The following is a 15189-nucleotide window of genomic DNA, read 5'->3' as shown; positions in this document are numbered from 1 at the left end:
TGACTTGCAAGTATGGACTAGTGAGAACCCCTCCCAGTTAATGTGCAGCTGGAACACCAGTGTACTTGATGTCAACACCTCAGTTCATCTGATGTGTTTATCTTTACCATGAAAAACAATAAAATGGAATCAGATATAACACAGCCCTGCATATTTATGTTTTAAGATAAAAACTGTGTGTGTGTGTGTGTGTGTGTGTGTGTGTGTGTGTGTGTGTGTGTGTGTGTGTGTGTGTGTGTGTGTGTGTGTGTGTGTGTTTATATATATATATCTCCTCACTTCAAGACTGGTCAACTCAGTTTTTAAAAGGTGGACTCTCGTTTGGTTTGACTGTAGACAAAACAATCTGGTTTTATTTACGGCTTTAACACGAAGTACAGAAGTCCCAACCCGGTCTCACGGGGATTCGTGAAACTGTCACGTAAGTTTTAGTTTCGGTTTCGTGCGCACCAACACGATTTCGTCATGTTTTTCGTGCCGCTCACCACGAAATGTTTTTCGCTGTGGTAATCACATCTGAAAGTGGTTTATACCGGCGGATTCATGACGATCTAAGCTGTCCATCGGCGTATACTGCTTGTGTGATCGCGTTTGCGGCCGCCGGCCGCCGGACATTCTTGAAATTCCTATGCAAATTGGTAAGTGTACCACCGGCTTATGGTTAGGTTATGGTTAGGTTAGGGTTAGGGTTATGTTTAGGGACGATGTCATGCAAAATATAGCGTTGGATTCGCCACGGTTTTACATTAAAAATATAATATACACATTCTTTTGAAATACGTTCTGAGTGGCACGAAAAGTCCGCCGTTTAAAATACATTGGTGCGCATTTCGTGGTGAGCAGCACGAAAAACATGACGAAATCGTGTTGGTGCACACGAAACCGAAACTAAAACTTACGTGACAGTTTCCCGAATCCCCGTGAGATCGGGCTGGAAGTCCATGGTTTTGTTGCAGGACATGGTGACGAGAAAATGCACACACAAAGTGCAAGTTCATCCATGTCAAACATGAAAAACAAACAACAAACTAGAGGATATTGTTGAGTAAGCCAAGCAAACATTTACTCAAGCACACCGCAAAGGTTAAACATTTCTGACTGTCGCTTGACATCGTCCATTTGTTGATGTCTAAGAGGTTTCCTTCAAGAAAGAAACATTTTGAAACATGATCCTGTTGATCTCTAACTGATCTATTCCACTGTCACTGAGAACTTCTCTGGTAAAATCTTTACTTTCCCACCAGTATAAATGAGTGGAAACATCCTCTGAGTGAAAGTGTGATTGAAGGTGTGTATGAGGGTTTTAGTATCAAGATCAGAGAAGGACAGCTTTCCTCTGTTACAGTCCAGATTCACTCTGATCCTCTGGAGCTTCTTCTGCACTGAGAGAACAGTGGAGGAAATTAGTGGTGAACCTGCTGAGTATTTACCTTCAGAGAACAATATTCTCCATAATCCAGACTGTATCCATCCCTTCCTCTGGACAGACTCTTCTAACACACCCAGTTCCCAGAATTTACTGTCTCCAACCTCAACATTCCAGCTGTGAGTTCCTGAGTTGAAGCCTTCAGAGCTCAGAATGAAGCCATGAAGATCAAATCTCTCTGGATTATCAGGAAGCTGCTGTTCATCTCCTACCGTCACACTGGTCAGATCTTCAGACAGGATGAGTTCTGGATTTGCAGAGTTTGGGTCCAGAATGAGAGGAGTGTAGGAGACCATGTCCTTCATGTTGTTCCAGATGTTGAAGCTCAGGTTGCCCACATGTTTGGCCTGGTCTATGAGAGCTCCTGAGAGCAGCTGTGGATCCTTCAGCAGGAGGCAGCGCTGGACTCTTTCCACTGCAGCCTTGTAGTTTAGCAGGAATGAGACGTCTTCAGCTCTCAGCTGCTCCTCTGTGGCTCTGACTGTGTCTGAAAGATCTGCTATCTCTCTGCTCAGAGCCTCCATCTTCTCCTTCATCATCCCAGTCTTCTGCTCCTCTTCCTCTCTCAGTGCAGCCATCCTGGCCTCCTCTTCCTTTATCAGAAACTGGTGAAGCTTCTCAAACTGCTCCTTAATCTGCCTCTCTGTGTGTTGGGCCTGGACATTAATGTGTTCTGCTGTTTGATCAAACTTCACTTTAACTCGTTCAGAAACCTTCAGCTTTTTCTTTAAAGATTTCAGAGTTTCCTGAAGTTCCTTCCTTTGTTGTCGTGCAGCTTCATTGATGGGTCTGAATCTGTGGTTGGAGTGTTTTTTAGAATGTTTGCAGACGACACACACTGGCTGATGATGATCCAGACAGAAGAATTTGAGTTTCTCAGAGTGTAAACTGCAGAAAGACTCTGAAGATCTCTGAGATCTCTGCTGCTTGAAGGACTCACACAGATTCTTTAAAACCAGGTTACGAGGTGGTTTAGACTTTGAAGATCTTCTCTGACAAACTGGACAGTCGCGTGTTGGTTTCCGTCTCCACCAGGTCTTCAGACAGTCTCTACAGAAGCTGTGGCTACATGACAGAAGAACAGGATCTGTGAAGACGTCCTGACAGACCGGACAGCAGAGATCCTCCTCTGATCTGGAATCCATTTATTGTGTGAGTGAATCTGAAAACACAGCAGACACAGAGTCCAGTGAGTCACTAAGTTCTCTGAAATCTCCTTTGACTCTGAGTGGTGTTTCTGCTCAGACTCACCTTCAGTGTTTGGAGTGTCAGCAGCTGGAAGCAGCAGTGTTGTAGCTGGACTCAGTCTGAGGACGCTGAAGCTCCGTCTGATGGTCTGAGTTTCTCTTGACTGAGAAAGAATCACAAACTGTTTCCTGGTTTGTGTGAGATGAGCCAGGTGAGGGGCGGAGCTTCGTCACAGCACTTCTCTTGCTTCAACTCTAACTCAGGGGTGTGTTTCATTCCAGAGAACTGAATCATTTGTCAGAGGGCGTGTCATTTGTGTGTGTGTTATCTGACTGAAGAAGATCTTCTAAATGCTTTTTTTCTGCTCTGCTGCACAGGCAGCTTGTTTGAAGCACAGAATCGTTCATTTTTAGAAGGTTTAAATCTGAATTCACTGCACCCTCTTCTGTATCAGAAAGAATCAGAGCAGAATTAAATTCAACTTTTGCAAACACAACACATTCCTATGATTCAGTGCTTCACCTTCAGATTGATTTGAATACATTTGAATGTTAAACTGCTGCATAAATAAAGACTTTCTCTGCCATTGGTCGCTTTGAAACAGACTTTTCAAAGAGCTTCATAGTCCATAATAACGTAGACACTTTAAATGCAATAAAATAAAGAATCCTGTTGCAACGACATTGAAAATGAACTTTTTCAATGTGCTTTTCATGGACGGTCACACAATCTGTGGTTACTGTCTGTAATAACAGTAGGACGGCATCAATTTTTGTTGTATTTTACTTGTTTTGTGTCTGTGTGGTTATTTAATGCCTTTTGTGGACGTTTTGTCTCTTTGTGGTTGTTTTGTGTCAGATTATACTTGTTTTGGCTCTTTGTCGATTGTCTGTCTGTATATGTAGCCCTGTGACAGACTGGTGACCTGTCCAGGGTGTCCCCTGCCTTCGCCCGAGTCAGCTGGGATAGACTCCAGCACCCCCCATGACCCTAGTGAGGATAAAGCGGTGGATAGAGAATGGATGGATGGATGGATGGATGTCTCTTTGTCAATGTCGTGGGGGATTTTGTAGATATTTTGGCTGTGTTATATTACTTTGCTTAGGATTTTTTTGTTTTGTGTCCAGCTTTTCGTATTTTGTGTTTTGTTGGATAGTTTGTCTCTTTGTGGTTGTTTTGCATCAATTTATGTCTGATGTTAGAATCAGAATTAGAATATTTATTGTCATTGTCACAAGGACAACGAAATTACGCTCGGAGCATCCATACAACAGAGTTGATAAGTGCAAAAAAAAAAAAAGACCTCACAGTAATAAATATCATAAATAGTCCAGTACTCACAATAATAAATACTAAATACCGTAAATCACCCAGTGCAACAAAGACATAACCGTTGGGGAAGAAGGATCACGAGAGAGGGGGGTGGTGAATAGTGACAATCTGCAACTATGCAAACCAGATCAGATTTATAATTGGTGGATATGGTTATTGTCCGTGAGAATGGGGGAGCAGAGAGGGGAGAGGGGCAGAATTGAGTAGCCTCACAGCCTGTGGATACAGACTGTTGGCCAGTCTTGCAGTTTTGGCCTGTATGGACCTGTACCTCCTCCCTGAAGGCAGCAGGTGGAAAAGGTGGTTAGCAGGATGGTGCTGGTCTCGCATGATGTTGTGCACTCTCCTCAAGCAGCGGGCGGAGAAGATGGTGTTGATCTCAGGGAGAGTAGTTCCAATGATTCTCTCCGCAGCATTGACCACCCGCTGGAGAGCCTGTTGGTCAGCCTTAGTGCAGCTGGAGAACCACACTAAGAACCCATATGTCAGAACACTATTGATGGCACAGTTGTAAAAGTTCACCATCGAAGGTCTGGGGATGCGAGTGCTCCTCAGCTTCCTCAGGTAATAGAGGCGTTGCTGTGCCTTGCCCACCGCTGTGGCAACGTGGTCACTCCAGCACAGGTCCTCAGTCAGTATTACTCCCAGGAATTTGAAACTTCTCACCCTCTCCACCACATCGTTGCCTATAAAGAGCGGTTGGTGGTTGATGCGTCTTTTCCTATGGAAGTCCACCACCATCTCCTTGGTCTTTTTGGTGTTTAGAGCCAGATTATTATTGAGACACCATGACTCCAGATGTTATTTGTTTTGTATGTCTTTGTGGTCATGTCATGTCTGTTTTTGGATGTTTTTTCTCTTTTTGGTTGTTTTGCATCAATATTTGTGGCATTTTAATTACTTTTTATATCTTTGTGATCGTTTTGTGCCTTACTTTCATTACATTACATCAATTTTTGTCTGATTTTGCTTCTTATCTCTCATCCATCCATCAATCCACACACATCCATCCATCCATCCATCCATCCATCCATCCATCCATCCATCCACACACATACTATCCATCCAAACCTAGTTTTAGGGCTCAGAGGGTCTAAAAAGAAGCCGTTTTGTCCTCTTACATCAGTTTTCCAACAGCCAAATGACTTCCAGATGTTTCAACTCTCATTTTATTCTAGCGACAGGCAGAAATATCTCCTCACCTTAAGATTTGTCAGCTGTTTTTAAAAGATGGACTCTTTGTGTCCCTATAGGGAAGAAACAGCTCAACAACCAGGACCTTTGGTTTGGTTGTAGACAGAACAATCTGTTTTTATTAAAGGCTGAACAATGAGTACAGAAATCTAAACACCCCTCCAACAAAATACTCCAACAAAATACTCCCCTTTCTTCTTCTTGTCACCATTTTAAATATGTAGTCCTCCCAAAATTCTCAGTTTTCCTCTAAATATGGTGACAGGATAATACGCACACAAAGTGCTAGTTCATCCATGCCAAACATGAAAAACAAACTAGAACCAAGCTAAAAGCTATTGTTGAGTAAGCCAAACAGACGTTTACTCAAGCACACTGCAAAGGTCAAATGTTTTTGACTGCTGGTTGGCATTGTTCATTTGTTGATGTCTAAGAGGTTCAGTTCTTTGACTTTTTCCTTCAAGAAAGAAACATTTTGAAACATGATCCTGTTGATCTCTAACTTATCTGTTCCTGTCAGGCTGGCTGCTGCCAGGCCTAAATAGTGCCTCCCTTCTCTCTCTCTCTCTCTTTCAGGGTGGCTCAGCAGTGCAGTGGCAACGGCAGGTGTGTCTCATCAGCAGCGCACAGCCAGAAGTAGGAGCAGGTGGAGATCGTTCAATCAAGCACACCCTGCCTCAGTTTAACCAGACGCCTCACAACCCTCAAACGCTGGATTGTGACACATCGTGTAGGAGCTGTGTAGACATTGTTGCCAGTCAATTCATGTTTGTACTCTGTTCTACAGTAATCTCCACTGTCTTCATCTCTTCTAGTTGTGGCTCCATCTGCTCCTAGTAGAGTTTCCTACTCACCATCAGCACTGGATCTCAGTCTCCGTCTCAGCAAGAGAGGACTTCACCCCAGACCGTCACACACCTTTGGGCGTCTCTTCCATTCACCTTCCGCCTCCATTGCTCTCCACCACCTGGCCCTGCACTCTGGCTTCCTGCACGGTGAACCGTCCCGAGCATACCTAATGAATTTGTGTTTATTCTGTCGTCGATCGTAGCATCTGCTCCCGTACCGAGCAGCCTTTGAAGTAGTTGTTAATCGTAGCATTCCCTCGAACGTAGAGGTTAAAGTAATAGGTTGTTTCGTAGTGTTAAAGTGTTGCCTACCGAGAGTTGTGTGATTTGTGTTATTCGTAGTAGTTGTAGTTCCAGCCACAAGTAGTCGCTGTGTGTATTTTTGAGATCGAGGATTTAGTTTCTGGTTGTTGCCACCATCTTGGTTGTAGTTTTTGGTAAACCTCTGTAAATAAAACCCTTTTATGTTTAACTGAGACTGTCTGTCATTTCCTGAGCCGACCCAAAATCCTAACAGTTCCACTGTCACTGAGACCTTCTCTGGTAAAATTTGAACTTTACCATCAGTGGCAATGTAAAGAAACATCCTCTGAGTGAAAGTGTGTATGAGTGTTTTAGTATCAGGATCAGAGAAGGACAGCTTTCCTCTGTTACAGTCCAGATTAACTCTGATCCTCTGGAGCTTCTTCTGCACTGAAAGATCAGTGGAGGGAGCTGATGGAGACCACGCTCAGTATTTACCTTCAAAGAACAATATTCTCCAAAATCCAGTTTGTATCCATCCCATCCTCTGGACAGACTCTTCTACCACACCCAGTGTAGTGTCCAGGTCAGAGGGTTGTGTATGTAAGGTTATAAGCAGGTCCCCAAATGCTGTATGAGTGTGATATGAATGAGTATGTTTCCTATCCTTTTCACCTGAAAGATTCTGTTTGACAGAGCAACAGTTTACTCTGAAAATCTCTATTTTTGTTTGATTAAAATCACGACAAGGTGGCAAAACTTTGAGCCATAAACTAAGTGATTAATCTGGCACGATTTTGACCACAATTATAAACCAACACATGCACAATGATACTCAATGGGATATAAACTCATCTCCTTTTATTCTACCAAAAACAACTTGGTTTCTATGAAAAAATCAATTAATCTGAATATTTTACATACAGGAATCTCATAACAGCAGCATTGCATCAGATCATAGAGTAAATCACAACTACACACAAAAATGAAAGAAAGCAATTTGGAACTAGAGGTTAAAGCTCTCTGGTCTAAATCAGAGTGATGACCCAAACCAATACACTTGGGTCTTGTTCTTCTCTCCCAATAACCTAAAAACCAAAAATATCTGTCCACCTTTACATGCTCTATTAAGAGACCAAAGACTCCACTGTTTAACAGAAATATGTGTGCAAAGAAACGATGCCAGCGTGGCCATTTTGGAGGTGACGCCCACTGTAAAAAATGAACATTTTTCTCATGGTTTTTAACTAAAATTCTCAAACAGATTACTGTTTTTTCACAGATTTTCCCCATTTTGTAAAAAATTTTAATAAATGGATCAAGTCACTCATGCCTCGGACACAACTTATGGGCAGAAATTAATCTGAAGGATTTATTTTTGAGTTTGTATTGCTCATCTTCAAAAAAAAAAAAATTGGAATCATATAATTTGAATCTCTTTGCTCTCAAAGTATTCCAACATAGTAATTTAACTTGTTCATTTAAACAAGAGCTACAGGGGTTTAACTACATGTGCAGCGTATAAGACAGCATGTTTAAAGAGAAGCAAAGTCTCAGAGGTAGTGACTTCTTGTAAAAATGAGGCGGATGGACAGTAGTTCAGTGGAGCAGAGATGAGGGATGAAATCTAAACAGTTCAGTGATTTACAGGATATAAAGTGGTTCAGGGTTGGGATTCATAAAGACTTGTTCTGCTAGTTAGACTGATTGAAATGTTCATCCTGTGTGAAGAAACTGTTGTGGTCTGTGTCTGTTTTGGACTTCAGTGCTGTGTAGTTCCTACCAGAGGACTTGGAGCAGGTTGTGTCCAGGGTGTGGTGGGTCTGCAGTGATGTTACCTGTCCCTCAGGAAGCAGAATATTCAGCCTGTCTGCACACATGTACAGGCAGAAAAAAAAACATGACAACTAAAACCTGTACATCAATATTCCTGTTAGAAATGAATGTTAACCAAACTGAACTCCAAATGTAATTATTACAATATTCTTTGGTGGCTTTTACAGACTTGCAGCTATATCAGTTCATCAGTGCAGGAATGTGTGACGTAAATATGATTTACGCAGATTTATTTATGTGTATGGCAATAAGTCAAAACTTACTTTTTATGTTTTATATAATACAGAACAATATTATATTATTTACAACACTGTATAATATATCATCCAATATAATATAATAGCAAATACTATAGCATAAATTCTACAATATGATACAATGTAGCTTAACTTAATGTAACATGATGTAATAAATCATAATATAATATAATATAATGACATCATATAATGTATTGTAATTTTAAAAAATACATACAATGTAATTTCTTTCACTCCTCTGAACTAATTTCAACAGTTTCTACAGCTGAGTCATCAACATGTCTTTTAGAGCCTATCCCAACTAAACTGTTCAAGGATTGTAATTGGTGCTATATAAATGAAATTGAATAATACACTGTCTATAATTTAACAAATCAAAGAAAATCTGTAGAACAAGTTCAAATTATATACCTTTAGTTATTGCATAAAAGAATCATTTTTATTTGATGTGGACATTATTTACAATTTTGATTTGATTTTTAAGATTGATTAAATGAAGAAAATTCCATTGTGATTTTACTCATTGTTTTCTGTAGTTCAATGATACAGTGCAAATCTGTAAATGTAATTGAATATGAATCACTTTTACTGACTGGAAACTTTATAGAATTTAATCTGCAGTTTCTTGTTATTTTATTGAAAAAAATAATTAAATCTCAAAAAGTTTCCCCTGAATCTGAAAATATTCATAGAATGCAGGTAAAAATATTGTTTGTTTAGATTCTCATCTATTTCTACAGAGAAAAGTAAAAAGCCAAATACACAATTCAGAAAAAAAACAACCACCAAAAAGAACATCAACAAACAGACATTCTGAATATATTGATCCTGTTGATCTTTAACGGATCTGTTTCACTGCCACTGAGACCTTCTCTGGTAAAATCTGAACTTTACCACCAACTTTGTCATCAGTGTAAATTAATGGAAACATCCTCTGAGTGAAAGTGTGATAGAAGGTGTGTATGTGTGTTTTAGTATCAAGATCAGAGAAGGACAGCTTTCCTCTGTTACAGTCCAGATTCACTCTGATCCTCTGGAGCTTCTTCTGCACTGAGAGAACCGTGACAGGAGCTGATGATGAACGTGCCAAGTATTTATCTCCATAGAACCATGTTCCCCAAAATCCAGACTGTATCTTTGCCTTCCTCTGGACAGACTCTTCTATCACACCCAGTGTCCAGCGTTTACTGTCTCCAACCTCAACATTCCAGCTGTGAGTTCCTGAGTCAAAGCCTTCAGAGCTCAGAACAGAGAAAGAAGAATCAAACCTCTCTGGATTATCAGGAAGCTGCTGTTCATCTCCTCGTGTCACACTGGTCAGATCTTCAGACAGGAGGAGTTCTGAACCAGCAGTGTTTGGGTCCAGAATGAGAGGAGTGTAGGAGACCATGTCCTTCATGTTGTTCCAGATGTTGAAGCTCAGGTTGCCCACATGTTTGGCCTGGTCTATGAGAGCTCCTGAGAGCAGCTGTGGATCCTCCAGCAGGAGGCAGCGCTGGACTCTTTCCACTGCAGCCTTGCAGTTTAGCAGGAATGAGACGTCTTCAGCTCTCAGCTGCTCCTCTGTGGCTCTGACTGTGTCTGAAAGATCTGCTATCTCTCTGCTCAGAGCCTCCATCTTCTCCTTCATCATCCCAGTCTTCTGCTCATCTTCCTCCCTCAGTGCAGCCATCCTGGCCTCCTCTTCCTTTATCAGAAACTGGTGAAGCTTCTCAAACTGCTCCTTAATCTGCCTCTCTGTGTGTCGGGCCTGGACCTTAATGTGTTCTGCTGTTTGATCAAACTCCACTTTAACTTGTTCAGAAACCTTCAGCTTCTCCTTCAAGGGCTTCAGAGTTTCCTGAAGTATCTTCTTTTGTTGTTGTGCAGCTTCATCGATGGGTCTAAATCTGTGGTTGGAGTGTTTTTGTGAATCTCTACAGACGAGACACACTGGCTGATGATGATCCAGACAGAAGAGTTTGAGTTTCTCAGAGTGTAAACTGCAGAGAGACTCTAAAGATCTCTGAGATCTCTGCTGACAGAAGGACTCACACAGATTGTTTAAAACCAGGTTAGAAGGTGGATCTTCTCTTGAAGATCTTCTCTTACAAAGTGGACAGTCGTGTGTTGGTTTCTGTCTCCACCAGGTCTTCAGACAGTCTCTACAGAAGCTGTGGCTACAGGACAGAACAACAGGATCTGTGAAGATGTCCTGACAGACCGGACAGCAGAGATCCTTCTCTGATCTGGAAGCCATTTATTATGTGAGTGAATCTGAAAACACAGCAGACACAGAGTCCAGTGAATCAATGTCACATGAAAACATTCACATTTCACTTCAGTCATAAACAACAGAGTTGTGACACTTCAGTGTTTTTAGTTCAAAAAGCAGCACAACCTCCTCAAATCTTTATGTCGTCACTCTGCATCCAATTTGGTTCTTTTACATCTCTTTGTGGTTCTTGTAGTGGACATTTAAATGTCCAGTACAAGACAACCCTCAACAACTTGAGGGTTGTTTTCCACTCCTTTAGAGAAATTACTTTCTCATCTTCTAGCACAGTTGCTGAGATTGGTGATTTGGTTCTGTTTCTATTATTATAGGTTGCTTTGCTCTTTTTTTACATTAGTGATTGTTTTACATCACAGTTTGAACATTTCAAAAGTGGTGTCAACAGTTAATTATTGACTCAGATCTGTACTCATTTGAGTAAATGTACTTAATTACATTCCACCACAGTTGCTTTGGTTATACAACGTGCTGCGACTGGTAGGATTGGCTCAAAGGTCAATGGCAGCAGTAATTTCCTTCTATTGAATCTAAAATCTTCTGCAAATTCTCACAGCTTACAACAATCACAATCGTGACATGCATACTGTTGATTCTTTGTAATTGAATCATTAATTGAAAAGGCCGTGTTCTAAATAATCGCAATGTGGAGTTCAATTAATGAGCTCATTTATTTGGTGGATAACAGATGTCAAACAGGTGACTCTCACATGAGAACGATGGCAGCAAATGTTGTACATGCTGGTTACAGTGCATTTTTGAGTGAAACTGAGTAAAACAGGTCATTGCATTGTTCAGAGGAAGAGCATACTTTGATTAAAAAGTTGTTTGGATGAAAGAAAATGATCGGCTGCTCGGCTACAATGATCTCAAATGCTTTTAAATGGCAAACAATACCAGCAAGACGTGGAAGAAAATGGAAAGCAATCATTCGAATGTATCGAAGAATCGCCAAAATGACAAAGACTCAGCCAATGATCACCGCCAGGGAGGTCAGGGAAGGTCTGAAGTTACTTGTGAGCACTGGAACAATTAGAAGATGTGAAGCCAAGCTATGGGCAAGAAGCCCTCACAAAGTCGTATTGTTGCAAAAACGACGAGCTGAAGACATTCCGACTGACCAAAGAACACAATGACTGCCCTAAAGAGAAATGGTGCAACATTTTGTAAACCGATGAAAGCAAGATTGTTATTTTTGGGTCAAGACAAACACTGAATTTCAAGCCACAATACACGGTGAAGACGGTGAAGCATGGTGGTGGAAGCATCATGATGTGGGGATGTTTCTCATACTAAGGAGTCGGGCCCATTTATCACATAGGGATCATGGATCAGTTTGAACACATCAGAATACTTGAAGAGGTCATGTTGTCTTATGCCGAAGAGGAAATTACCTAATTGGATTCCGTTCATTTTGTCCTTTCTTTTTCTAGAATAGTGTGACTGTTAAACCAACAGCTAAATTAGGAAAGTATGATTTTACCTTGCTGACATATTTCGACTGTGTCTGGAGTCGTCGTCAGAGCGTCATCCGATGTGTGATGACGTGTCCTTTTTATCATGTGACTGTCAGACCGGCCATGCCCCCCGCCATCCGGTGGTCTCTGGAGGATGGAATCCCAGGTATTATAGGTTGTAGGCCCCCTCGTCCCGGTTCATGGAGCAGCTCACCCTCTTCTTGATCTCAATGGCCTCTTTAATCCATTGTATTTGTTGGCCTCCGATGTTAAAATGATCTCCTGTCCCAGTCCATGATGTGATTATTTCTTTGACAGTGGTCCGTGACGACTGATTTTGTTTTCTTGATTGGCTTTTTCTTTTTGTGCTCTTGTGAGTCGTCCAGTTGTGTTGAATGATGTACCTGTTTCGCCAATGTATGTTTTCTCACAAGATTTGAACGGAATTTCATATATGATGTTGCATTTATTGTCTGGTTCTATTTTATCTTTTGGACAAAATAATAGCTGCCGGAGTTTTGTATGTAGTTTCACTGCTGTGTTAATGTTGTGTTTTTTCATTATGCATTGTATGGGTTCTGTTCTCCCTCGGATATATGGAATGGTGATTATGTACAGAATTATGTGCATAATCAGATTCAGACAGATCTGTCAGATCGGCCACATGATAAACAGGACACGTCATCACACGTTGGATGATGCTCTGAAGAATATTGCAGATACAGTCGAAACATGTCAGAAAGGCAAAACCATACGTTCCTTATTTAGATGTCGGTTTAAAAGTAACGCTATTCCATAACAGGGAAATCACATAGAAATGGACGATTAAACAAAACAGCCACCCCAAACATACCAGCAAGCGAGCAGCATCTTGGTTTCAGACCAACAAGATTAAAGTTATGGAGCGGCCAGTGCCATCCCTGGACCTAATCCAATACAAAACTTGTGGGGTTACATCAAAAATGCTGTTTCTGAGGCAAAACCAAGAAATACAGAGATACTGTGGAGTGTCATCCAATCATCCTGGGCTGGAATACCTGTTCACAGGTACCAGAACTTGGTCAACTCCATGCAATACAGATGTGAAGCAGTTTTCAGAAACGGTGGTTCTACAACTAAATATTAATCCAGTGATTCACAGGAAGGTTAAATCTTAAAGCAGTTATCAGTTTATATAGTAAATATTGGAGTTTGTTAAGAAAAAATGCAGACATTTCTAAGTTCTCTGAAAGCTCCTTTGACTCTGAGTGGTGTTTCTGCTCAGACTCACCTTCAGTGTTTGGAGTGTCAGCAGCTGGAAGCAGCAGTGTTGTAGCTGGACTCAGTCTGAGGACGCTGAAGCTCCGTCTGATCGTCTGAGTGTCTCTTTACACAGAAAGAATGAAAAACTGTTTCCTGGTTTTTCTGAGGTGAGCCAGGTGAGGGGCTGAGCTTCCTCATACCACATCTCCTGCCTACCCTGTTATTCTGTGTGTGTTTCATTCCACAGAAATGATTAAATCAGTTTAGCTGGTAGTGTACAGCAGGATGTCACAAGAGTCGAAAATCAGTTTTAGGTTTAAGTCAGTGAAATAATAGTTTGCTGCTGTTTGCACACAGATGAGCTTCTGACCACAGAATGAATCCAGAAAAACCTCATCAATCTGTTCAAGCTATAATCCATATGAGGGTTATGATTGACTTTTTTTGAAGGCTTAAATTTTCTCTTACATTTAAACTGAGTTTCAATCAAACAAACAAACTTTGATTGATTGAAACTCACCCAGAATCAGAGATTATTTTATTATCAGTCACCTTCAGTGTTTGGAGTGTCAGCAGCTGGAAGCAGCAGTGTTGTAGCTGGACTCAGTCTGAGGACGCTGAAGCTCCGTCTGATTGTCTGAGTGTCTCTTTACTGAGAAAGAATCCTGGTTCATCTGAGGTGAGGGGTGGAGTCTCGTCATCCTCTTCTCTTGCTTCACCTGTAACTCAGGGGTGTGTTTTCTTCCAGAGAACTGAATCATGTATCAACAGGAAACATCAGCTGATGTTGTTTAAGTTGTCAAACTAGTTGAGTCGGTTGGTGATGAAGACTTGTGCTGGTTTTGTGTTCAACAGTCTGAAAGCAGAGGCCTGATCCACATTTTGTCTTTAAAATTTTTGCTGTCTTCTGTTAGACTCTTTTCCTGTGTGTTTTCCTTCTCCATGTTTTTATGTTTTCCTGTTTGTGTCTCCCTCTGTTCATTTATTTGTACTTTCTAGCTTTGTTTTCTGTTCTTTCTTGTTGTATTTTGAATTGGTCTTCTTCTTGTGTGTCTCAACAGCCTCACTGTGTGTCTAAAGGAAGAGAAGGAAGCTGAGGAGGAACATATAGGTGATATGATCAACCTTTATTGAGTAATAATAGATTACACAAACCTGCACCACACCGAGCTATTCAAATATCCATGCTTTATTCTATACACTTTACAGCTGATGGTCACCTACAATTGTCCTCCAGACTTCTAAAAAATACATTCAGTCTCACTTTCCTTTCCTCACTGGAAAACCTAAATCCCTCCCTGAAATCAAGGCTCCTTTTGAATTGAGAAATCAACTGAAATGAATTAACGTATGTAAGTTTACTGTCCTGTCACCTAAACTATTTGGGTCAATAAGTGTCAATAAGCAGGACCCCAGATGGTAGGTTCTTAAACCTGTAGTGTGGATGACTGTCAATAACTTCCTTCAAAACGGGGACCTTGTGTGTGAGTGTGGTTGTTTAAAGATCATCTGGTAGGTGTGTAAACGGCTCATGAAATGCCTTCCAACTGAGGTCAGAGGGTTGTGTATGTAAGGTTATAAGCAGGCCCCCAAATGTTGTATGAATGTGTATGTGTGTAAATGAGGATGTATGTGTGTGATATGAATGAGTATAAGTTTGCTGTCCGTCTCAACTGAAAGATTCTATTTGACAGAGCAGTTTACTCTGAAAATCTCTATTTTTGTTTGATAAAATCATGACAAGGTGGCAAAACTTTGACTCATAAACTGATTAATCTGGCACGATTTCGACCACAGTTATAAATTAGGACATGCACAATGATATTCAGTGGGATATAAACTCTTCTTCTTTTATTTTACCAAAACAACTTGGTTTCTGTGGCAGAAACAATAA

General features: G+C 40.9%; 2 protein-coding genes across 7 annotated transcripts in view; both read right to left on the bottom strand.

Moving 5' to 3' along the window:
• Window positions 1–1055: 1055 nt before the first annotated feature.
• Window positions 1056–13948, bottom strand: LOC110968943 (nuclear factor 7, brain-like). Of its 3 annotated transcripts, none has more exons than XM_051948898.1 (2): window positions 13848–13948; window positions 1056–2588 (listed from the first exon to the last, which is right to left on the bottom strand). In XM_051948898.1, exon 2 carries the CDS (start codon window positions 2569–2571, stop codon window positions 1192–1194), a length of 1380 nt encoding a protein of 459 aa, XP_051804858.1. In that variant the 5' UTR covers window positions 2572–2588; window positions 13848–13948; the 3' UTR covers window positions 1056–1191. The 3 variants fall into 3 exon arrangements, with proteins under 3 accessions (XP_051804858.1, XP_051804856.1, XP_051804855.1); XM_051948896.1 differs by lacking the exon at window positions 13848–13948 and adding an exon at window positions 13324–13415; XM_051948895.1 differs by lacking the exon at window positions 13848–13948 and adding an exon at window positions 2678–2940.
• Window positions 9126–15189, bottom strand: part of LOC127530242 (nuclear factor 7, brain-like) — a 41934-nt gene continuing 35870 nt past the window's right edge. For 3 of the 4 annotated variants that reach the window (XM_051948883.1, XM_051948885.1, XM_051948884.1), the window contains one exon: window positions 9127–9522. In XM_051948883.1, coding sequence (XP_051804843.1) covers window positions 9163–9522 — 360 coding nt within the window. In that variant the 3' untranslated portion in view covers window positions 9127–9162. Of the gene's footprint in view, window positions 9523–15189 lie in introns of all 4 variants that reach the window. The other variant, XM_051948886.1, reaches the window with a different exon arrangement.

Source organism: Acanthochromis polyacanthus, chromosome 5 (assembly GCF_021347895.1).
Source record: "Acanthochromis polyacanthus isolate Apoly-LR-REF ecotype Palm Island chromosome 5, KAUST_Apoly_ChrSc, whole genome shotgun sequence".
NCBI classification, from domain to species: domain Eukaryota; kingdom Metazoa; phylum Chordata; class Actinopteri; family Pomacentridae; genus Acanthochromis; species Acanthochromis polyacanthus.
The sequence above is the reverse complement of the archived record's forward strand: the minus strand, read 5'-3'. Positions and strand labels throughout refer to the sequence as shown.

Coding starts and splice junctions, on each gene's coding strand:
- LOC110968943 (XM_051948898.1), bottom strand. CDS start 2,571: ATGGATTCCAGATCAGAGGAGGATCTCTGCTGTCCGGTCTGTCAGGAC.